The sequence below is a fragment of the Abramis brama genome (assembly GCF_963993115.1).
Source record: "Abramis brama genome assembly, chromosome: 8".
NCBI lineage: Eukaryota > Metazoa > Chordata > Actinopteri > Cypriniformes > Leuciscidae > Abramis > Abramis brama.
Genome location: NC_139970.1, coordinates 6,950,283 through 6,976,355, shown reverse-complemented (window position 1 = coordinate 6,976,355; position 26,073 = coordinate 6,950,283). Strand labels below are relative to the sequence as shown.

At 38.3% G+C, this 26,073-nt stretch overlaps 1 protein-coding gene across 1 annotated transcript in view; it reads right to left on the bottom strand.

The window, feature by feature from the left end:
* LOC311088933 (sacsin-like) overlaps positions 1-19,961 on the bottom strand; it is a 31,520-nt gene extending 11,559 nt beyond the window's left edge. The window contains exons 1-6 of the mRNA XM_084123319.1: positions 19,911-19,961; positions 12,405-12,492; positions 12,179-12,290; positions 9,734-9,880; positions 187-1,615; positions 1-89 (exon numbers count right to left, since the gene is read on the bottom strand). Coding sequence (XP_083979445.1) covers positions 1-89; positions 187-1,615; positions 9,734-9,880; positions 12,179-12,290; positions 12,405-12,492; positions 19,911-19,945 — 1,900 coding nt within the window. The 5' untranslated portion in view covers positions 19,946-19,961. The remainder of the gene's footprint in view (positions 90-186; positions 1,616-9,733; positions 9,881-12,178; positions 12,291-12,404; positions 12,493-19,910) is intronic.
* Positions 19,962-26,073: the final 6,112 nt, after the last annotated feature.

Below are 26,073 nucleotides of genomic sequence, written 5' to 3'. Positions count from 1 at the left end.
TCTTTGTTGCTAGTTTCCTTAGTTGCTTAGTGCATACATGGCTCAGATCGTTGGGTATAAATCTTTCTTTACAAAATGGCAGCAATGTTCTAAACAAAGAAAAAACAGACTATTATTACTTTGAAAACACAATATAAACACACTAAAGAATTAAAATAGGAAAGAGACAACTGTATCACACCTTACCTTGGAAACTTCCCATTGTCGATCAAAACAGTGTTCTGCAATTCATTGCTAAATGATGTGAAGGTTCCATCACTGAGAGGCAGAAGCTTAAGACCTTGTAGCTCTGTGTACTTCTCATCACTGAGAGCAAATTCAAGAAGAGAGTATTTGTCATCTTTACTGAGGTTTTCAGCCTCACTTCTGTGAAGGACATCTCTAACATAAGATGGAGTCACCCATGTCAAGGTATCACTTTCAGGGAAGATTTCTTGAACATCATTCAAAATATTTTCTGGGACTGTGACCAGATTCTCTCCTTCAGCAATCAATAATCTTGATATCGCAGACATTGTGTCACTACATATATTGTTGACTGGAAAAACCGCATCTGAGGGAGACACCCAGATTTTCTCATCTCTGGCAAGGTGAAAGATCTTGTATTCAATTAGACCCCTCAGAGTATCTGTTGCAACTTCATGCCATCTGTCTTTATGTACAGTCTTGGATAGGTCAGGCCAAAGATTGTACACAGTGGCAGCAGACAGGGTCGAGTTTCTGGATAACTGAATGGCATCCAGGATCATCATAATATATACATGAGGAAGGATCTCTTTTATAAGTAGCTCATTCCACTTTGCAGACTCATCATTCTTCTGATCCTCCTCTTGCCACTTAATGAACCTCCGATTATCTGTCAGGCCAAAGCAAGCATTGATGTGAATGGGAAGCCCAGTTTTGTTTGAGTCATTATTTGGAAGTGGCAGAAAGCAACTTAGTCGCCCATTGCAAAGTGATCTGTCTTCATCTATTTGAAAAGCTGCATCAACTTGAGGGTAGAAGCTCAGCTTAATGGCTAGAGAGTCAATCTCTGGTTTATATCCATGTTTCAGAAGGCAAGGTGTCACAAGCCACTGGGACTTTGTTTCTTCCATTTTCTGGGAAATGTGTGATACTGTTTTGAAACAAGTGTTTCTGTCAAATAATTCCTGCTTGACATGAGACAGGTCAGTGTCAAATTGATTTGACGCTGAAACTTTTAACCTATTGTTGCAGAAACCATTGGTGTCAATATGCATCAAAGTAATGGATGACACATTTCTCAGGAAAAGAAGACTGATGTCTGCATCAGCAATGAAGCTGTCAAAAAGCTGTGTAACTTTTGTGGAGTCATACAAGTTATCTGAGATCTCAGAAGCCTCATTACGCAGAGGGAAGCGGAAAAGCGTTCCTTTGAAGTATTGCTCCTCGCTGATGACCTTCTCCCAGGAACAACTGATGACTTGACTGACTACATTTTGAAAAGGCTGGAACTGATCCCTCAAGTTCAAAAGGCTCTCTCTGTCCTCTTCATCATCTAAAGACCATCGATAGCCTTCTTCATCATCTCCAAACATCTTCTTTTGAGGGTCAAAGATGGCTAGGTGTTCAGAACTGAATACACATGGCAAGTCTGTAAATAAACAATAATAATTTTTAATATTGTTGTTCCAAATCCATGTCAGAATCCGACACACCAAGTACTAGGGATGCACTGATACCACTTTTTCCATAAGGAGGCCGCTACTTTTATTTTTGCCAATACCAATAATGATACCTTTATTTTCACTGCATTTGTCATTTTTAAATATATTAGGTAGAGAAACCAAAAGAATATGAATTATATTTGTTGAATATTCCCTTCAGTTATTTACATGCATAATTATGCCTGTTAAAATGAATTGTACAAGCATCTGTTACTTTCACTGTTCATTCTAATGCTCTGTCATATTTTATCTTTCATTTAATAGCACAGGGCATATTTAGAGCGGCTTCAACATGGCTCAATGCTAAGGATTTTTTTCTACTGACCTGTTTGAGTCAGTGGTTTAAATGTTTAGAGACCAGTGAAATATCACAATTCTCTATTTACAATTCTGATACTACAACAAAAACTACTAGCCTAATTAATGTAAATTAATTTTTTTATTAAAGACAAGTAAACAGTCAGTAATAAACAAATAATCCAATTACAAAAAACACAAATAAATACAATAGAACAAAGATACAAATGAAATAAACAGTGATTTTCAGGTAGTTCCCTTTCAGTTGTTTACGTTCGACGTAGTCGATGTTCGACTGAATGGGATCACGCTAGGGAGCCTGTCATCTTTGAGTACTATTGAGCGAGTCAATGTAATTGGCGTGCGTGATTCGCATCACACACTCCACCCCCACGGTGCAGGTATAAATATGGAAGTGGATGCACGCACTAGTTGCTTTTTGTTTCGGAGCCGATCGTTTTTGATGTCTCTGAAGAGTATTGTTGTATACAACGAGCGAGTGTGTCGGTGTTCTTCTAGGAAGACTCTCCCAGTTGCTGGTGGTTGTACAGCGCGAGTGCAGCGGTGATCGCGAGCTTTGAGCTCTCAACTGCTGTTTTAACAGCATCAAATTTCTGTGTTTGTTGACAGCTGGTTAGAGGGCAGAAAAAGGAGTGCTTCACTATTTCAGTTCACTGTTCAGTGTTGAACAGGCGTCATTCCCCTGTGTGCTCCGGCACTGGTGATGGGTCCCATTTCCTGAAAGAGCAACAAGGGTGCGTTTGCGTCTTTTTCAAGATGCCATTCCACCCATGCGTTTCTGGATGCGATCGTTCCCTGTCCCCCCAAATGGACGGTCACAATAGTGTATCACGTGTTTGTAGAATGTATATGTATATATGTATAATATATATGTGTATATATAATGTATGTGCATTGAATGTCCGAAGCTAGGCCTATCACTCGTGTGCACTGGTGGAACCTGTGTTAGGCTGGGTCCATATGTTGTGATCCCCACGGCGATCCCATGTGTGTATTCTTCCACGGTACGGCTCCCTGCGGCAAACCCGTGTCTTCCCTCGGCAGAGTCTGTTCTGCCGTCACTGTTTGGTTGATCCTCCCCCCTGTTATAGGCAGTGACATCCCAGTGACATTCCATATGTTGTACTGCCGGTCATCCGCTCAGTCCATATGTGTATTCTCCACATGTTACCTCCCTTCGGCAGGATGTGGTTTCCGTAGCGTACCTTCCTTCCTTGATAGGGTACGCTTTCCCAGTGGTCCTATGGAACAGCAGTTGACTTCCCTGGCCTAAGCCTTGCCCTTCTCCGCCTCAAAATAGCGGGGGTCACGAGGCTTTCGTCCAGGCTAGGGATGCTCATATTGACCGTTTAAACGTTAACCGAAAGTAAAAATTTTGACCGATTAATACTATCAGTTAAATGGTTTAAAACGGGTTTTTTTTTAAGCTTCTTTTTTTTTTTGCTGCATGGTTTAAAAATAAAATACTATAGCTTATATTTATTAACTCATGGAGCGCGTCGACACGCGCAACCACACACGTCTCTAGCGAGACGTTACCTGTGTATTCCCGGGACATTCGTCCCATCGGAGAGGGTGTTTTCTGCCGCGGGTCTAATGGCGTGTTCACACCAAACACGAATTTAATTATTTGCGCGAGTAGATTACATACAAAGTCAATGCAAAGATGCGAATAGACGCGAATTCGCGCCGGGAAAAGCTCGATAATCGCCTCAATCGTGTCTTCCGCGCAAGTTGAAAAATTTCAACTCGAGCGGAAAATTCGCGTGAAGACGGTGAAATTCACAGAGTTGAGTGCGCCTCTGGATGGTGCTGTGAACCCAGACACGTCGGCGTTTGGCTTTCCTCCGTATTTGGGACTTCCATAACAAGTACAGAGCAGCAATATCATTTATTTCAGACATGACGGAAAAATTATGGCAGAAAGAAATTGTGTTGTTGTTGATGATGACACACTCCTTTTCGCGGGATGTTTTTATTCGCGAGTGACGTGAAAAACATCCCACGAGTAATCTAGAGCGAGTAAATAACGCGATGCGAATATACACTTTGTGTTTGACTGTCAACAGGCTGCGCTCCAGACTGACCCCACATCACGTTGATATGTTGCTTTTTTAAAATAAAAATTAGACAAGGTGTTGAGGACGTGTTGAGGTAGGGCTGCTATTTTTATTTAACGAAAAATCTTAGTCTAACGGAAAAAAATTGCCGGTTTTTGAAAGCTTTGTTCAAACGGATTCAGTGTTTTCTTTTTGTCATCTTAATTTGTTAATTATTTAAGTTTAAAAAATATATTTAGTGTAGGCCTATTTTGTTTTTTATTTGTATTATTTTATTCTGTTTTTCTCTCACTGTCAGAAATGCTGCAGGTGCGTGAACATTTAAACTGAATCCAGGTTCTGTTGTTGATCTGTTCTGTATGCTGCTGTTTGCACTTTGCACGTTAAAATAAACCCATTGATAATTTTTTAAAGGGTCGCAGATACACGTCAATTTTATTTGTATTTAATGCCAATTCAATATTATAATCTTATCAGTTAACGGTTAATAATCGATTAACGAGTGGCGGTTGAGCATCCCTAGTCCAGGCACTGGAAGGTGGCAGCTCTAGTGGCGCTTTCCATAGTAGAACGTGAACGACTGAAAGGGAACGTCTCGGTTGCGTATGCAGCCCTCGTTCCCTGAAGGAGGGAACGGAGACGTAGTCCCTTAGCCACAATAGCTGGACCACCGCTGACTCCGAGTTACTCTCGGCTCCTCAGCGAAAAGCAACAAGTGCGTGCATCCACTTCCATATTTATTACCGCTGTCGTACATAATTTAGCCTACTGCAACCTACTGTTGCCCACACGGTCGCTGTTTATCCAGCACCGGCTTTGGAATGAATGATGTTCACAGACAAGGTGGAGTATGTTGCATGATTTTATGAAAGTATGATGCATTGCGACATCAGAAACAAAGAAAAACTAAATAATGACTATTGTAACGCTTGCCGTAAAGCAAGTCAAATTTGTAGTTTCTTATGTCTCATTCGAACTACAGAAATGCTACCCGATCTGGCAAAGTTGCATAGTGCAGTTATAGCAGATATATGGACGCAAAGTGAATGCAGAAGTGCCTTTCACCCTGTTATGACTTGATGAACCACTGAAACGATTTTGGAAACATTATTTTAAGGTAAAAAATAATCTTTAGTGTTGCTTTAATGCGTTTAATGCTTGATTGGTTGTGTCCTTTCGTGATCGTGATGCGCATAGGTGAAGCTATCTCTTTAATTGCTCACTTGGTTGCATGTTGTGTGTGCGTCCCGCTCAGGAAATTCATTAGCTGACTTTGAGAGACAGGACTTCACAGTACTCTAGCCTAAAATATTAATTGTTGATGTTGCACTACCATATGTAACTAGCTCAAGATGACGGTAGGCTGGAGAGCAGTTCTGAGCAGAGTGGAGTGGGAGCGGAGCGAGGAGTGGAGTGGTGTGATTTTGAATGGAGTGTGGAGTGGATTTTTTAAAAGTCGGAGTGTCGTGGTTTTCAGTCGCTCCGAAAGCTCCACTACCGCTCCTTCACGAGTACAATTCATGCCAACGGCTCATTATAGAACTGCATTTTTAGTAAGGATTAGCTAGCATGATACAGATGGATCACTCAAATCAGAAAATGTTTTGAAGGTTATGATGGCGCCGATGGACATGAGTGGCTGCGGGAGGTTATAGTTCTCAAGCCTACTGAATATGATCGGGCAACACGATCTCATGAAAGTGCGTAATCTATAGCACAAACTTTATTTCTCGTGCCATTTATATGCCAAAAATAGTTTGTACGTGCAAATGATATGCACTAAACCCCTTGGGTAGGATTAGGGGTGTGGAGTGCGTGCACGCCATAAAGTGCGTATCATATGCATGCGAAAACTGCGTATCATATGCTATGCAAGCAAAAAATATTTTTGCCGTATAAACGAATCAGCCATGTGAACAATTCATTTTAATGTGACTCAATAGTGACTTGCCGCCACCTACTGGTAGTTTTAGTATCATAGTATCATATTTAAAGTAATCTTTAAGTAATCTTTAAATATTTTCATTTAAATAAATTCTTCTTATCGTTAACCATTACAACTAATAGTTGTTTTAAATATATTCAACATTTTATAAAAAAAATAAAATAAATGTATGCATTTGTAACTGTAGGTTAATGAGCTGCATTAAACAGCCTGTGTAAATGCATCTAAATGGCACTTCAGATGCAGCTTCTGTTATCTGCATTGGAAAAACTAATTTTGTTGAGACTGGTTTGCTTGCTAACAGCCCTATAATGTCTTATTCCAAAATGTATTAATTAAATGTAAGAAGATGTATACATTTAATTAGGATAGAAAAATTGCCCTTAAAAAGGTACAAATGCCCATATAAAGTATAAAAAAATCAATTAAAACTTGTTGGTAAAGTTTATTCTGTTACTGCTGGGAACCAACCACACAGAATATGAAGAATATCTACCTTTTGGAGTCAGCTGTCAAGGTACCAGAATAATAACATACTCGAAAATATTGCATAATTATTGTTATTGGCAAAATATATTTTTTATTTATTAATTATTTTGTGTCAATATTGCATTGCACAGACCTACGAAGTTTCTTTTTTATTTACATATCACCTGAGATTCATCAAAATAAAAAAATCTCATAAAATTATGCAACAGCATTTCTTAAATATTATACAGGGTGCAAACTTCTCACAGACTAAGTATAACATAATATAAAAGTATGAAAATAAACATTATTAGAGAATGAAGACAGATTTCTCCATTTGTCTTTTGGTGTTAACCATTACAACTAATAGTTGTTTTAAATATATGCGTGTTTCATGGTGACGCGCATCGCTGTGATCAGAGCGGTTCACACTTCGCAGTAAATGATGCTCCATCTCTGCAAGCTGAGTTCGAGTCACATATAACATGCAACATGTGCCAAACCTCTTTCCAAACTTGAAATGAGAAGCATCTATAAACCTTTTGACCATCAAAGAGAACATTTAATAATGTCTTTACTCCAAACTTACTTCATATCGTCAGTCGAGTGTTTGAAATAACTTCCTTTTGTGATCTGACAGAATGAGGCAGAAATTATATTATTTAATACTATTTTTTACAGTGATAAAGGCTATGTTGATTAGCACTGAATTTTAAATATACTTTGTTCTAATGAAAATATCCAAGATGTCTAGAAGACAGATAAACCATATACTGTTGCTTTCGTATGTTTATTGTCTTCATGTTTCATAGGTCAATATGTCTCTATTTGCATTTTATTCTGCTACAGCGATATCCGAATGCTTTTGTCCATATAAAAGATTTCCTGGAATGTCATAAGTTTTATGACTTCTATGAGTCTCACTTGTGGACTTTCTGCGTGAGGGCGCTCTCCAGCTACGAGTATGAATGAAACAAACATTATACATGCGTGTACTCACTAATGCTCACAACACCCTATTTTCGATTAAAACAAATAAAAAAAAGGGGAAAATAATACTTATCTCTAAAGAATTTTGAAGCAAACATATGGAAATCCACAAGTTTATTTCTAGTGTAGAGAAGTGTACAGTTTTTTTTTTTTTTCTCAGTGGATGCATAAGATTTCCTGACAAAAAATAAGAAATTACCCTCACAGATTTTTAGCATTATAATTTAATATTTTATAATACAGTATAACTTTGGACATTTCTGATGATTTGTAGGAAAATTAAGCTTTATTTTCAACCAAAACTGATGGATGTTGTTTGGCTTGTGATTAGTAATGTTGGGCTATATTATTGACTTAATGTTAAGCAAGAGGTGTTATGTTCCTGCAGTCTGCCATTTTTTGGCAAATAAAGAAAATGTTTGTCTGAAAACATTTCTTGTTGGGGTGCTGCAGTCACCAAACAATGTATATCACACTGGATTACAGATACCCTTTCTGAGGTGTGCGGGTTACTTTGTGGTAGTCAGTGGTCAGTGGCTTCTTCTACGACAGTATCTAAGGGTGTCCCCCTTAACAAGATCTTCTCTGCACACATTCATAAGGTTTTAAAGTCTGGATATGGATCACAACCCCAGGCTCACAGGTCCTTTATTGGTCCTCCATTGATCCATCCTCTTGAGCCTATAAGATCTGTGACTTGCGCTAATCGCTCCAGCCTTCTTCTCTTTCACAAGATGTGTGTTGCGGCAGGTCTTTTATTAGACAGTAGAATCTGATCACGTAAAATGCCTGCGCCGTTTTATAGTCTTGATGACGACAACATTACAATGTACAGTTTTGATTCGTAAAATATTATATTTAACAGTGTCATTAAATGTATGTTTTTTGGTGTTATTTTAAGATTAACTGTGTTAGACGATAGAAAGGATATCTAAATGTAAAAAAATTGTAAATAAACACGCACATTATAATATTAATAATAGACTAACCATTAAAACCGTAATCTGCAACAGTATCTTTCTGTTGTGATACTTGCAGTAATAATACTGAAAACATATAGCCTACCCTGTGGCAAATTTAACATTGTAGAATTGAAAAAGAAAATGAATTATTACAATATGAGCACATCATTCTACGAAGATTTGCTTTAGTAGTAACTTGTGTAGGATGTGCTAATTCAGCAAGTTAATCTAGAGAATACATAAAATTATAAATGTTTAATTTGATAATTAGTAGCGTTGGTTACATATTGTAATGTATTATGTAATTTGAAAATACATTAACTATTTCCCTGCTGGTGTTTTCTAAAATAGTTGCGAGCCTATTCACAAAACTTTCATGGCCCCCAGAATATTTTGTTGTTGGAATATGTTAAACAAACAAACAAAAAATGTTGAAAAAAATCTAGCTACATAATTTTTTTTCAACATTTCAAATGTGGGTAAGTTTCATTAAAAATTGTGTTTTTGTCAAAGACTACATCTGGATCGGATTCAGAACAATGATCAAAACATAAATGGAGTAGATCGAGTCCATGAACACCCCTAAAACTTCACAGTCATTACCTCTTCATGGGTTCCACATTTCATTTGTTAATGTTAGGCAGTTTTGATTTATATGCTGTTGAATGTTTGATGATCATGTTAGCTTATATGTACGTAAGCAATCTTCTACCCCCTCCTTCTGGGGTGCTTCTCAATACTCAAATTGATGCTTCCTTGTTTCCTCGCTCCTCCGTCCTCCAGCCCTTGACCCGGAAACCGATCGAATTCAGCCATCTTGAAGAACATCTAAATTCTCTAATTGCATCGCAAGGAGGTGAGGAACGAGAAGCGAGGAAGCTTCCAGAGGAGTTGTGAGCAAGGATACACAGGTGTATCTTTCCCTCATATCCGAAGGTGCTGGAGCTGAGAAGCGAGGAAAGGAAGCAAGGATGTTCAAATAAGAAATGAGAAGCACCCCAGATCTTCTCCTTTGCTTATTTTTGGATCAGGAGATTCTGTACTATTTCAGAAGATGCATAGTAGCGCCCCCTACTATATTACAGTGAAAACAGGTATTGCCAGAAAAAAACTTGTCAATGGCAGGAAAGCGTTGTGTCATAAATGATGGAAAATCTCGTCATTGGCAGGGAAAGAGTTAACTGGCATATTGTGATGTTAACACTACATAAATCAACAAGCGATATTGTAGGATTCAGCAGGCACTTAGTAGAATACCCAAAAAGGTTATAAGAGCCAATCTGTTAATGTAATGTATTTCACCTGTAATATGATAAACAGAGTTGAAGCCGATCCCAAATCTCCCGACTTTTGTTGGGTCATCCTGCTTGATGCTTCTGCCAACTCTCTGGATTCCCTCCCAGTCTTCCTCTGTGAAGACTGCATCATTGAAGGCATAGAGAGCCGGTCCTGCCATCAAAGATGCAAACAGATGATCAAACAAATAAAGAGTAGTCTTTTGCCTATAATAAATAATTTCAGTATTGTCAAAGACTGCTCCTAATGAATCATGTCTCCCATACTGTATATGTACTATATGCAGGTATTTGCAGCAAAGATTTTGACATAGATTTAGATATCTGAGATACAACCAGTTTAAGATACAACAGTTGTGACTGGTGCTTTTCAAAAGAGGAAAATAGATGTCAGTTATTAATGGAAAAGTGTGTCTAATTTATTATTTTGGTTGCTCCCAAAGTAGCTAAAGCTGGGGACACACTTAACGACTATAAACCTATAAACAAGCAGTAATGTAGACTGTTATTCTCGAATCAGGAATTAAAAATGAATTGGTTTGTTCTGAGCAAAAACTCTAGGATATTGTTTTCCGGTTTAGAGTAGCAGTTAGAAGAACAAAATAAAATACTGCTTGATTTATTCTTTATTTAAAATGTTATTTGTGTATTTTAATATTATCAGTCTACAGTAAATGTACAATGCTCTCAATATGCTATTTAATGAGACTGCCAACACCAGAAACATCTCAGGTTACGACTGTAACCCTTGTTCCCTGAGAAAGGAACGAGACACTGCATCGACTATGACACTTTGGGGAACGCCCCCCAGCGTAGCGTCTCTGAAGCAAGAATGAAACTAAGCCTTAGTTGTGACTTCTTTGGTGTTGCCTGTCAAGTTCACAAAGCACAATATATATATATATATATATATATATATATATATATATATATATATATATATATATATATATATATATTCGTAACTTCTCCCGTATCCGTTCTTGACTGCTTGGCGTTGTCAATTTGCACCTGCTCTTTCCCATGTTGCAAGTCTCCACTGTTTTGGTTCAGGCTCCTTGAAGTTATCAAAAGAGAATCCTTCCTTCTTCAAGTCTTTAACTGCCTCTGCTGCATTCTCGTAGATTTGGGTACCATTTTCAAAGAACACTCTCAGCTTTGCTGGGTATGGCGTTTGAAATCAAAGCCCCTTGGATTTGAGCTCCTTTAAGATCCCCACATATTCCTTCCTCTTTTTCAGTATCTCTGGAGGGTAGTCCAAGTCGAAATAGATCCTCTTTCCTTCGAATCAAACTTCTTTCTTTTTCCATGCTGTGTGCAGTACTTGTTCTTTCGCACTGCTTCCAAGAGTTTAGAGAACCAGCGATCTGGGTAGTGCATCGTGGGGAGGCTTTGGTGCGAGTGCTCTGTGGCAGCGCTGTATTCCAATCTCTGTTTCCTTGAACAACAGGCCAAGCTCCGACTTTATAAGCCTCGTCACAAACTCTATTAGGTTGCTTCCCTCGGATCCCTCCGAGGGAAGCAACCTTACGGAGGTTGATCCGTCTAGAGCGAGCTTCTATGTCGGTTAACTTTGTTTGCAGAGCATCTTGATTCTCCAACACTTCAAGGAGTGCGTCACTTGCTGCTACATTCCATTCTTCCATGTCGGCTATGCATTGTTCTGCTTCCCTCACTCTGGTGTTTGTGGTTTGCAGTTCGCCTGAGAAGTCTTTAAATTTCTGATTAATTTCTTCTCTAAAATCGTTCAGCTCATTCCGCATATCATCCCGAAGTGAGAGTCGAAATGCACCCATATCATTTTTGAAGTCTGCTCTAAACGCTCGTATTTCGTCTCAAATGACCTGTATACCAGAGCTAGCTACTGCTTTGTTTGCTTTTCCGGCATTGCCATTATTTCCATTACCGTCCTTTTTCCTGTTTGGAGCCTGCTTTATTTTTAACCCTTTTTTGCTTCTCCCCTTCCATGTTAAACTTTAGCTTGTTTTTAACTTCCCAAGTATATTTTACAGGGGATTACAATCGACCAGTCTGGAGACATTATTTCAAGCAGCCATCTGCTTCAGCACTACACTGGAAGTCCCTTTGCTGCTTATTCTGAAGTTTTTCCAGAATGCAGTTTCACTTTTTTTCTGCAGAATAAAATGAAAAGCCTCTCCACAGCATAGTCGCTGGTGTCAGTCACAAAGTAAAAATGTTTAGATAAATCTTTCTGAAATATTGATCTCTGAATTAAAAAAATTATTTACTATAAAAACATAAAACTACTCCCCTGTTTAAAAAACAGAAGGTAAGCAGTGAAACTCCTGAACTCTTCATGGTTGTGACATATGAATGAGGACAAATGTAAAACCTTAAACTATAATATCTTTTGTTGCGGGCTCTAAAGTAATTTTTAAATCTTAAGTCTAGTGTGATTTAAATCTGCTGTCAGTGTTAATGACACAGATACCTTGATACTTTCCGAGCTCTTCAGTCCACAGGCTCTGAGTCTCATAATGCCTCTCATCATGAATAAACACCACACGTGAAGCTCCTGCATCATCTGCATTCTGGATCAGCTCCTGGTACGTTACAGGATTAATATTAAACACAGATACAATGAGATATTTAAGATACATGCCATTTAACAATGATGCAAAAGTATTCATGCAATATTTAAACCTTTTTTTGCCTACCTTCAATATTTGTCCTCCATCTGGGTACCTTCTCAAAATTTCTTTCAAGTAATCAATGAATGGTGGAGACGTCGCACCAAATTTATTTCTGCATTGAACAATGTAAAGTTAATTACAAACTGCACAAAACACATACAGAGCAAATTCAAGGTTCATTGTGTAATAAAATAAGTACAAAATCAGCTGGAATTATTTGTAATCCAGCAGCCATATAACCCTGTAGCCCAAGACTGGTTGTCCACTGAAGCTAAGCAGGCCTGAGCCTGGTCAGTATCTGGATAGGAGACCTCCTGGGAAAACGTCTCAGGTTACGACTGTAACCCTAGTTCCCTGAGAAGGGAACGAGACAATACGTCAATGACGCTTTGGGAACGCTCCTGCGTGATTGCGTCTGAAGCACCTATGTCAACTAGTCCAATGGCGAGAGTGGGCGTCACGGGCGGGTGACGTGACGACCAGGAAAGGATAAAGGACATCCGGTTTAGAACCGCGCTAGCTTCGAAAAGGGCCGAAGCAAGTCGATCACAGGGATGTAGGAAGTATGACAAAGTGACGCATCGTCTCGTTCCCTTCTCAGGGAACTAGGGTTACAGTCGTAACCTGAGACATTCCCTGAGAAGGGAACGAGACGATGCGTCAATGACGCTTTGGGAACGAGAATGCCCAACACACCATACGAACCAGAACCTGTCTGTGTGAATACTGCACAACTAAGACGAGCACTTGAGAACCTGGGGAAGCGCCCAGGTCGAAGTTGCAAAACCTTACGAATGTGAGCGGAGAGGACCAGCCTGCCGCATACCACATCCTACAGGGATATCTACATATATATAATAAGGCTTCTAAGCCGCCATACTCCTGTCCTGGTCTGACAGACATTTTTTTTCCCAGATGGCGCCTGTGCGAGTGGCATGCCGTCTATCACTCCCTACTTTGTTTTATATTTGGCTGTTTTTATGTGCTCTTATACCCTTTTATCATACGGAGCCTGTCGTTTATGATCGTCAGACACTCCTGGATATTCGCAGTTGCTGCATGGATGCTTTTGATGCAGAACTGGGGAATTTCGCAGATAATGCCTAAAGGAGCACTCTCGGGGACATTCCAGATTTTCTTCGCCGTTGGCCATTGGATGTTAACCCGAGGAAACGTTGGAGAAGACGTGGGAAATGCAGCGGAAAACTGGTCAGTCTAAAGATCCATCTGGGAGGTGGTCTCCGAAAGATCTCTACATCTCGGCCATGGACCGAGGATCTGATCAGCTTCGCGGTTCAATATACGCCGGTCCCGACATCTCGTTGGCTCACATATATTCAGATTAATTCCCCTGCTTCTCCCAACCTCCCGGTTCGACTACTACAGGATTCTGACACTCGGATTATTATTCGACCAAAATGGCGCTGATTAATGCTCAGTCTTTGGTCAATAAGACATTTATCTTACATGATTTTATTATATCTAATAACCTTGATTTTATGTTTATCACCGAAACTTGGATGAAGGTAGGAGATTTGAGCCCGTACTCTGAACTTGTTCCAAATGACTATTGTTTTTATAACTCTCCCCGTCTTGTTGGTAGGGGTGGAGGGTTAGCTGTTATTGCTAAAGAAAGTTTTGGAGCATGCTGCCAAATGCTACCCTCCATTAACCCTACAAGCTTTGAAGTTCAACTATTAATACTTGACTGGACTCAACCTATTGTCTTAGCCTTAATATATCGACCTCCGCATCTGACGAAGGATTTTATGGAAGAATTCACTGAGCTTGTTGGGGATTTAATTATTACATACGATCGGATTTTATTGTTAGGTGATTTTAATGTACATGTATGCTGTGCTTCGGATCACTTAGCATCGGAGTTTTTGAATATCATTGATTCTTATAATCTGGTGCAGTGGGTTAAAGAACCCACACACAACCGTGGTCACATGCTGGACTTAATATTGTCTTTTGGACTCTCAATAATTGATACTGAAGTGATTGAATTACCCATCTCTGATCATTTTCCTATCATGTTTAAAATACAAAACTGTCTCTGATTTAAATCAGGTTCGAGCGTATTCACCACGATTTTGCGAGGCTTTCACTGAACGTTATAATGAAATCACTTCCTCAGTGTCCTATGAATTTTTAATATTAGATCTAGATGTTGAGCAACATCTTGAATCCTTAAACACTGTATGGTTGGAGATATTACTGTTGCACCCTATAGGTTGCAAAAGCCGAAACGTAAAGCTGAGCCTTGGATAGATCAAGATATTCGCTCCCTGAGACAATCATGTAGGAAAGCAGAAAGAAAATGGAAGAAAGACAAACTTCAAATATCCTTTACCATACTTAAAGAATGTCTATGGACATATCAGAGTGCAGTTAAAAAGGCCAAGTCTCTTTATTTTTCTAATTTGATCGAGGAACATCATCAAATTCCTAGAGTTCTTTTTTCGATTATTAATTCAGTATTACATCCCCCTGTACAGACTTTCCGTAATCCTTCTAAAGCATTATGTGAAAATTTTCTAAATTACTTCAAGACTAAAATTATAAATCTAAGAGTTCAAATACAAGATACCAGTGATGATAATTTGACCTCAGTGAGTCCATTGGCTTCTTGGACTACTTTTAATTCGATTTCCCTAGAATCATTAAAAGAAATAGTTTTAAAACTAAAAACCTCTTCAAGTCCCCTTGACATTATGCACCCCCGCTATCTGAAGTTATTAATTGATACTGTAGGACCTGGCCTTGTAACTTTACTTAATAAATGCTTGCAGTCAGGGCTTATCCCTGATAGCTTAAAAAGGGCCACAGTGACTCCAGTGCTAAAGAAACCAACATTTGATACATCTATATTAGCAAATTTTCGCCCCGTGTCTGTCCTTCCTTTTATTTCTAAGGTGATGGAAAAAATTGTCTCTCTGCAACTTCAGTCTTTCTTATCCACTAATCGCATTTATGAGATATTTCAATCAGGTTTCAAATCATAGTACTGAAATGGCCCTTGTAAGAGTCTTAAATGACATCTTAATGATTACTGATTCGGGAGCTTCTGTCATTTTAATCATGCTGGACTTGTCTTCAGCTTTTGATACTGTCGATCACGGAATTCTCATCTCCCGACTGGAGTCCTATGTGGGTTTAGGCGGGGTAGTGTTAAACTGGTTTAAATCTTTCCTAACAAACAGAACTTTTTCTGTTAAAATTGGAAATTTCACTTCATCATTACGCAAGCTATCCTGTGGCGTACCACAGTGATCTGTTCTTGCACCTACTCTTTTTTCTTTATACTTACTTCCCTTGGGATCCATTTTCAGGAAACATAATGTAGCCTTCCATTGTTACGCTGATGACAAGCAAATTTATCTGCCTTTGACCAGCGGTAATGCGAATGCTGTTAGTAATTTATCAGCATGTTTGAATGATGTAAAGGCATGGCTCTCAAAAAACTTTCTTTTCTTGAACTCAGATAAATCGGAAGCTATTGTTTTTGGCCCCTCCGAACATAGAAGACAATATTTACCTAACCTTGACCTTTTAAATTTCACTATTTCAGCAAAAGTTCGTAATTTAGGTGTGGTAACAACTTACAATTTGATAGGCAAATTGCCTCGGTAGTGGGCTCTAGTTTTTTTCATCTTCGTTCTTTTTCCAAAATTAGATCTTTCCTATCTAATGCTTCTCTAGAAGTTGCTATTCACGCCTTTATAATATCCAGGCTAGATTACTGCAACTCTTTGTATTATGGGGTTTCTAAGAGTCAAATCTCTAGATTACAAGTTGTTCAGAATGCAGCAGCACGTTTTCTGAAGGGAGGTAAAAAATTTGATCATGTGACACCGCTTCTGAGATCCCTTCACTGGTTACCTGTTCAATATAGAATCGACTATAAAATTTTACTACTAGTCTACAAATAATCCTTAAATAATCTTGCACCAGCTTATTTATCGGATTTACTTCACCCATATACTTCAAATCGAGAACTGAGATCAGGAAACAAATCCCTCCTTTGTATTCCTAGAACCCGCTTGAAAAAGAGGGGAAATAGAGCTTTTGAAGTGGTGGGCCCCACTCTATGGAATAATCTTCCTATCCAACTTAAAATGGCTTCCACTTTATCTGAGTTTAAAACAGCACTAAAAACTCATTTGTTTGGATTAGCTTTTAATGTGTAATCTACTTGAACTTATCTTTTAATGCACCATATTTTGATTGACGATAGTTATGTTGTTGGTTCAATGTGTATTGTGTTGTGATTATTGTACAGCACTTTGGTCGGCCAAAAACCGGTAGTAAATGCGCTCTAGAAATAAACAAACTTGAACTTGAACTTGAACTGGTCTAAAAGCACCATGGAGGAAACAACCAAAGGTTCTAATCGTCTAGTCCTCGGATCTGATTTGAGTCACGATCTGTTTGAGTGTGAGCATCTTGAACTTGAGTTTCATGACTGCACGATACAACAGACGAAGATCTAAAATGGGCACGCAACCCCCCATCCTTTTTCGGAACAATAAAGTAGCGGCTGTAAAACCCTGATACTCTGTCGGGCGAGTACACCTGCTCTATAGCTCCCTTAGCTAATAGACACTCTACTTCTTGCTCCATTACCAGAGCCTGCTCGGGATGTACTAACGCGAGTAGCACCCCGTTGTAACGAGGTGGAGGAGAACGAAACTGGATTCTGTAACCTCTCTCTATTATCTGCAGGACCCATGGAGATATATCCGTCAGATTCTTCCACTCTGTCAGAAAATCTACTAAGGGTACCAGTCTCTTGAGACTGGCCTCTGGTGTTATTGTAACAGCCACTTCGGTGACCTGAAGCATCCTGGCAGGAAACAACCGAACTGACTCTTTTTGAACCACCCTTAGAGGGTTCGAGTTTGACACAGTGTCGTGGTGACACTGAGCCATGTGCTCGCTGGAGACCGCTGCGCCCCGAGGCACCAAGAGTGGCGGGGTTGGCAGAACAGCCTCCTGAGGGCACCGAGGTGGGGCGGGCACCGTATACTGAGGTGTACACCGCTCCATCCCGGTCGGGGTTGCCCTCAGAGGTCTGACACCAGTGGCATCAGGACCTTGGCCGAAACCTTTTTCACAGAAAAACAGTCCTCAGATCCATCTTCTGCTTTAAAGGCTTCTGTTGAGAATGCCATTCCGGTCCCCAATCTTTCTGAGGGGGAGCACAGGAAATTTCACTCTGCCTGTACAAGGAGTTTGTTAATGGCTAGTGCTGCTCCGCCCAGCAGCCCCATTTACCAAGTTAAAAACTCCAAACTCATTGTACACAGGAGATTGAGATGTAGAATCTTCAATTCCATTAACTCGATGCTCAGCACATCCATCTCCTCGGAGGTGGACAGCTGTAGCACCAAATTATACCATTTAATTCCTCAAAATTAAATGTAGTAAAAGATCAACCAGACAAGTTAACACGGTCTGGATGAATTACTGAACCTATACATGAATCTAACTAATGAAAGTCAGATAAGCAAATTTAAATGCAGCCCACTTATTTAATTCCTCAGAATCAAACAGCAAAAAATCAACCAGACAAGTTAATATAGTCTGGATGAAAGGCTGAATATATATTATATATATAGGCTGATATATAAAACATAGTTTCAACATACAATAAAATAATCATAAATTCATAGCTTGCAATACACAATGTATCTCTTTAATGAATGCATTGCATTACCACTGGATTCTTATTGCAGTCTCTTTTTTTTTTTTTTTTTTTTAATAAACAGTAGCATGGGGAAACTCCCGATAGTGCACACACGTTGGTAATTTTCATGAATGAACGTAGCCCGTCCACTATTATTCTTATTGCAGACCCCATAATCTACGTGCTGTCTCAGCACACGCGAGATCCGAGGTCGAGTAACAGAATCTTTATTGCAGACCCGTAATCTACGCGCTGCATCAGCGAACGCGAGATCCGAGCCAAAGAATCTTTATTGACTTTCTTCCCTCGAGAAGAAAGCCATCAGGAGCTTTTACTAGAGCTGACCGTGCATGCTCCACTCCCAAACAAACAACACATGAACCGCGTGTGTCCCCACTCGTAATGAAGCGAATGAAGGGAGGAACACACGATCCAAAGCTGTTTGCTCCCCATACTCATGTCTACATATATGCTTGTGGTTGTGGACTGCATCGATGCTCAGCACCTCTACCTCCTCAGAGATAGACTGCTTGACTCGTTTGATAGACTCGTCTCGTTCCCTTCTCAGGGAACTAGGTTGCTGCTGGAAAAGGGGTTAGTAAGGCCAGCAGGGGGTGCTCACTTACTGTCAAAGAGCACCATCCTTCAGATGAGACGTTAAACCGAGGTCCTGACTCTATTACCCCTTTTCCACCAGCAAGAACCAGGTGCTAGTTCAGAGCCAAAGCTATTGCCAGTTCAGAGTTGGTACGACTGACAAGCTTTCTAAGAACCGGTTTGCCTTTCCACAGGCCAGAGAGCCACCACAGAGCCAGATCTTACGTCACTGTATGCATCTCATGTTGCCCAGCAAAGCTAGCGCGGCAGCGCTTCACACAAACACACCAGGCTTGTTTGAGATGGTTAGGCTTCTCGCAGACTGATCGGCGCATGACATCAAAGCACTGCGAAAGTGATCCAAAAGCACAAGGAGTCGTATGCTCTCCAAACACTCCCGCAGCTCCGATCGGTCCGCACCGCTCCGATGCATCAAGCCTTCCATCAACAATGGCGGTTGTTGCGTTACTATTGATGCTCATGGCTTTGCGAACCTACATTGGCATCCAAACAACATCCGTAACTTGCATAGACAGAGATTACAATCGAGCTGCTATTAGCTATTTAAAAAATGGCGGTCACAAGTTTCTGTTCGTCTTGTTGGTCACGGTAACCCCGCCCCTAGCCCCTGACGCAAGCGGTTCTTACTTCTAGCCCAGCAATGTTTTGGTGCTATTTTAGAACCACTTTTACTGGTTCAGAGCTGGTGCTTTGGGTGTCGAAAAACAAAGAACCGATTTAAAACTAGGCTCTGGCTCCGAACCAGCACTAGCACTGCCTTGGTGGAAAAGGGGTATATGTGGTCATTAAAAAACCCACTTCTTGTAAAGAGTAGGGGTGTCCTGGCCATATTCCCTCCATTGGCCCCTGCCAATCATGGCACAAAAATCCCCATAATCCGAATTGGCTTGATCACTCTCTCTCCTCTTCACCTATAGCTGGTGTGTGGTGAGCACACTGGCTACCGTTGCATCATCCAAGTTGATGCTGCTCACTGGTGGTGGTTGAGGAGAGACCCCTGATATGATTGTAAAGCGCTTTGGGTGTACAGTAGTACATAGTAAAGTGCTATATAAAGGTCTCATTTCACCTAATTTCAAAACATATTAACTTATTGGCTAAAATGACTTTTTTTTCATAAATGTGCTTTATCTGATGACTCTCAATGTACCTTAACACTCCACTCCATTATATCAGTTATGGGATTATGCATAAAACATGCAGTGATTAAAACCACATACTTCTTTTTCTTCTTTTGCCTTGATGTTGAACTCATTGTCCTTCTTTTACATTCTCCTGTTTGAAAAAAAAAAAAAAAAATCACTTTCAAATCCTGCAAATGTACAAACAAATACTTTTTTTTGAACAGTTATTCCATGGTCATTGTATTAATAATACTGTAAATGTCTCTTTTTTTCATACAAATATAAGTGCTTTCTTGGGTCTCCTGTGGCCTAAAGCACAGTTCCCTTTCAAGGGAACTCGCGCTGCGTCAATTGGGAACGAGCTGTGGGAACACTCTACGTGATTGTGTCGTGAAGCACGAGTGAAATCAGTCCAATGGTGTGACGACCAGGTTCACCAACCAGGAAACAATAAAGCCTGCCCAAACAGTGTAACACTAGCTTCTGTGTCTTCAGCAAGCACTCTATGTAAATCGTGTGTCTTATTTGGTGTTGTCTGTCTTTTATATATATATATATATATATATATATATATATATATATATATATATATATATATATATATATATATTATGGCGAGCAAGCAGCAGTTCAGATTGTGTGTTCACCCCTGACATACTATCATCTGATAGTATGGCTGCCTATAGGACTCTAGTGTCAGGAGTTTGTTCAAGATGTTTGTGATGTGGCAGGCTGGTCCTCACCGCACACATTCGTGAGGTTTCACGACCTAGACTTGGGCTCCACACCTGGGGCTCAGGTTCTCTCGTCCTAGTGCTTTCTCGATTCACACTAGACAGACACTGTTCATTATGGCGGCGTGGGTATAGACGTTCCCACTGCGTCAATCGACTCAGCACAAGTTCCCTTGAAAGGGTTAACGGAGGCGTTTTGCTCATTAAAGATTACATACACATCACAGAATCTGCAAAATGTTAATCATTTAAAAAAAAAAAGTAATAAGAGGGATCATAAAAATTTGCACTTTGCCCTAATTCATTTTTCCATACAGTCCATAAGAGAAAATAATAGATTAATTTACCCAACTGAACCATTTCAAAGTTTACATACTGCACACTTGAATCTTATACTGTGTGTTGTAACCTGGTTGATCTATGACTGTTTTCATGTTTTGTGATGGTTGATCATGAGTCCCATGTTTGTCCTAGCAGTGAAACTGCTCACTGTTCTTCAGAAAAATCCTCCAGCTCCTGCACATTCTTTGATTTCCAGTTGATTTGATTTCCGTTTCAGTTGAGAAGGATCTCATATTTAAAGCTTTTTTTCACCTTTTCAACAGTTACTGTATGATTTTGAGATCCATGTTTTTTCACACTGAGGACAACAGAGGGACTCATATACAACTATTACTAAAGCTGCAAACATTCACTGATGCTCAAGAAGGCTACACACCACACCAGGAGGCGCTATCGAATTTTACACAAGTTTGAATTATTGTATATCATGTGATAAGTCACACATACTTGCAAGCACACTGTAGTCTAGTCAATGTGTAATGAGATAAATATCATAGTTTGAGGGTTCTTTAAGTAAATCCTGCAGTAATGGGATCATGCTTCCTATTGGCTGCGCTGGTGGCGCTATAGCCTACTGAGGTCGAACGATCTGCAGCAGAGATAGAGAGGACTGCTGTGGGTGAGTCGTTTCTGTTGTAGCTCCACGCTAAAAGTTAAAAATATAATTTTTTATCAAATGTTAGACACTGTATGAAAAGGATTGCACACAATAGACACTGATTTTTAGAGTGTTTTTTTTCTGTTCTTATTTATACGGGTATTTTTATGTCCGTTTTGATGCACCTTATGATCTTTCCATGTGTGCCATGTTTCCATGTGCTTTCTAACGAGGTGAAATGTATTTTGAATAGGTGGAGCTGTGACAACACCACATGAATTACTATCTTCTCTCTTTCACTGCACTGTGTGCAGGTAATTGCTTTTTATAATTTAGTTTTTACGAATTTACTCTGTTCACGTAGTTGTATTTTCTGTATTGTTAAGAAAATATTTGGTACACACTTTTTCATAAAGCACTTAATTCATGGTTTTACTAAAAATATGTTATTTCCATTAATTTCATACTACATTTAAGAGTTACAAAAAGTGGATGATGTAAGCTGTGTAATCTGTCTTATATTCAATATATTATATTTGAGAAGTGTTGACTTTTGAAACCTTAAGTAATTCCTTTTTGGTGAGATGGTTAAGTAATTTAATTAAGGAAGCAGAGAGTATTTGGAACACCTTTCCCAAACAGATTTTTGATTCACTGGGAGGATTAAACTTCTTGTTGAAATGTGATTTTAAAATTGAGAAGTTACCTGTGAAGTTGGCCAACTTTCACAAGCATGCCCTGTTAGCCTGGAAAATGGTCTACAAACACAATTTTTCTCCCACGAACTGTTATATTTGGAACAACAGGAATATTCAATATAAAAATAAATCTATATATTACCAAAGATGGGTAGATAACAACATTCTTTTAGTTGAACAACTCATGAACACAGAAGGTCAGTTACTAACATACGACGAGTTTCTTTCAAAAGCAAAATTTCCTGTCTCCCCTAAGGAGTATGCTATCGTTTTTGATGCTGTGCCAAGAAATATCATTCAGATTTTAAAATATAACTCAACTGTTGTAAGTGGCAGTTATTTGACTACACACGAAATGTTCCTTGGCGACATTGACATCACTACCAAAAAATGCCCAAACAAATACATTAGGAATCTAATGCACACTAAAACACTTCCTGCAGCAAGATCCTTTTGGGCTTCTCAGTTTGAAGAAATCAAATGGGAAAGAATGTGGTTAATTGGGGACAAATTCCTCTTAAATAATAAAATAAAGGAGGTGTCTTATAAAATTGTACATAGAATATACCCAGCAAAGAAAACTTTAGAGAGATTTAAAATTGACATTGAATATTCCTGTATCTTTTGTGGTAATTATGATGAAACAATTTGTCATCTGTTTTATGATTGTATATATAGTAAGATATTTTGGAGAGATGTTGAAAACAATATAAGACGTAAAACTGGACAAACTTTAACATTGAGGGGAAAAGATGTGTTTATTTACTTTGAAGATGGTGGAACAGATAAGGATTTTTCTTTTTTTGTCCAATTGTTTTTAGTCTTAGGAAAATTCCATATTCATAAGAAGAAATGGGCAGAGTCCAAACCAAATTTTGAACACCTTTTAGCAGAGCTAAAACAATATCACACCACTGTAAGAGGTCTTAAAAATAGAAAGGCTATTAAGACCGATCTTGTACTCTCTAAATATGTTTAATTTGCATCCTTTTATGTAATTTGGTCTCGTTTTATTTTTATTTTATTTTGTGGTTATTGTTTGTTTTGTATGCCTGTTTTAGTAGTGTATTTGTGTATCAACCCTGGCATAAACAGATGTTGTTGTATTGTATTGTTAATACTGAATAAAAAAAAAAAGTAAAAAAAAAAAAAAAAGTAAAAAAATTTAAAAATTATATTTGATCTTTGTTTTAAATGTTTTAAAAGATCACAAAGCAATACGTTTAAGAAGTCTGTGTAATTTTCCTAGAGAGATTATTACAGATTTAAGTTTATTTTTGTTTGCAGTTTTATTAAGTAGCCTACAATATAATGTTAATGAGTAATGTTTGCTGTTACATTGAGAGCAGCAGAGCTAGAGAGAACTGCTGTAGGTGGTGTAACAACATTACAAGACTTACTATCTTCTGTCTTTCACTGCTCTGTGTGCAGGCATAAAATAAAGGCCAATATCATCCACGTTCAGAGTACGTGGCCTGTTGAAGGGTGGGACAAATCGCGTCAGGAAATACAAAGGTCACAAATGCTTTTGTTTTAGCTCCTCAATCTGAACAACTTTGACTCAAGAACCACTGGTGTCAATCAAAATGTTGTTGTTTTTTTATATGAGATTATTTAAAAAATGTAAACTTTAGTCAATTATAGATTTAGTATAAATCTTGTAACTTCCTACAGAAATAATTATTATAAAATAAAATAATTTTTTAAAATGTATAGATTTAGCATTTAGATTGGTGTAGAGGGCCATCCAAAAAATGTGACCAAGTGTTCCCAAATGCCTATACTAGTGTTGTCACGATACCAAAATTATTGTTTCGATACCGATACCAAGTCAAGTATTGCGATTTCGATACGATTTTAAAACCGGGACAACATTCTAATCATATAACACACTAATAAATGAACATATGAACAGCAGATATATTAAACATTTGAACAAAATATGAAATATCAAAATATAAAAAATAAATTAGAGCAATGACATTCAAGGTAAAAAAAGGTTAAAAAAAACATTCAAGGTAGCAGCATTATCTCATTTATCATAAGAAACATAAGAGCTTTATCTTGATTCTGAACTTTGAATAAAAATATGAACAGCGATTATATTAAACAATGTTTAATATTGGTAACATATGATAAGCCTCATTGGTGATATATTTGACGTGGGGAGAGAGTTGTGGAAGGCCTATACTTCATGTTAAATATAAATATATAGCAGCGGCAGTGTTGACGGCAAAATAGGCTACAGAATAATTCGTTCTGTATTGAGAGGTGCAATATTTGAAAATCGATAATATTTTTTTCAATTACATTTATATTGTATTTATGTCAAAACTTTCAAACATCAAAATGTCATTTATTAATATGTATTCGTGTCAAAATGACATAGAAACATCTTTTCCTATTCTATTTTGCCTGGAAACGCTTCCAACACGCTTGCGTGTCGCGTGAAAAATAGGCGTCGGTTCTATTTCTAGCATGGACGCGTTTTCCGCGCGTCTCGAGCTGCGCCCAGACGCGTGTGTCACGCAGGCAGTTAACATGGGAGCCGAAATAAAAACGGACACGACACGCAGCCAGTGTGTCGCCGGCCATCTGGAACGCGGTCATTCTTAGAAGTATCGATACTAATAAATGAAGGAATCGTGACGTTTTTAATTTCCGATTTACTTTTGAAGTATCGGTGCACCGTGCAACAGAGCAAGGTAGGCAACGTACTTCCATATGTCACTCCTCGCGTCATCTTTTTCTATGAGTCGTTGACCACTTGTGCTCGCACATAAAGCCATTTCGCTGTAGTGTTTTGTCACATGACACTGACAGCGGCAGGTTCTTTGCTGCGTGCGTCAGGAAAAAAAGACAGATGTCCATAGGGAGGCGTTTTTTTTTTTTTTTTTTTTTTTAAGTAGCCTATCGATACTGATAAATTTAGGTATCGTGACGTTTTTAATTTCCGAGTATCGCGATACTTTTGAAGTATCGGTACACCGTGCAACACTAGCCTATACTAAATGAAACTTTATAAATTTTATAAAATTATAAAGAATTTATAGAATTTTATTATAGAATTTTATAAAAATTATGTAAACACATGCAAACATATGACGTGCGATAGGTGGCACTTTAAGTTTTATAGGTTGAAAACTTTGTTTCTTTGGAAAATTACCAAAAATGGCTGAAAATGATAATTTTCATCCTGACATGTGCAATGACAATTTTCATCCCTTTATCAAGTTTCATGTGCATATATATATATATATATATATATATTTATTTATTATTATTATTTTTTTATATTTTATATTTTATATATATTTTTTTAAAGATATTTTTAAAATACTTTTTTAAAAAGATAATTGAGATATGATTTCCAAAAGACAAAATAAGAACAACTGTAAAATGTAAATGTGAAATAGCTTATTCAGTTTAGTGCTAAACGAAAAAAAACTAAATGTGATTTTTATGATACATATATAATTATAGGTCTATAATTAAAAATGTTTTTATGTTAAGTTATGTTACATTAGTATTATATTAGTCACATTGGTTCCACTTTATTTCGATAGTCCACTTTAGACATTCTACTAACTATAAGTATCTTTGCAACTACATGTCAACTAACTCTCGTTAGAGTATTAGTAGACTGTAGTAGACTATCTGTAGACTGTTAGGTTATGGTTAGGTGTTAGGGTTCAGGTTAGTAGAATAAGTTGACTTGTAGTTGCCAAGTTACTTATAGTCAGTAGAATATCTGTTGGGGAACTATCAAAATAAAGTGTTAGCAAATATTAAGCATACAGTCTACTAATACTCTAATGACAGTGAGTTTACATGTAGTTGCAAAGTTACTTATAGTTAGTAGAATGTCTAAAGTGGACTATCGAAAT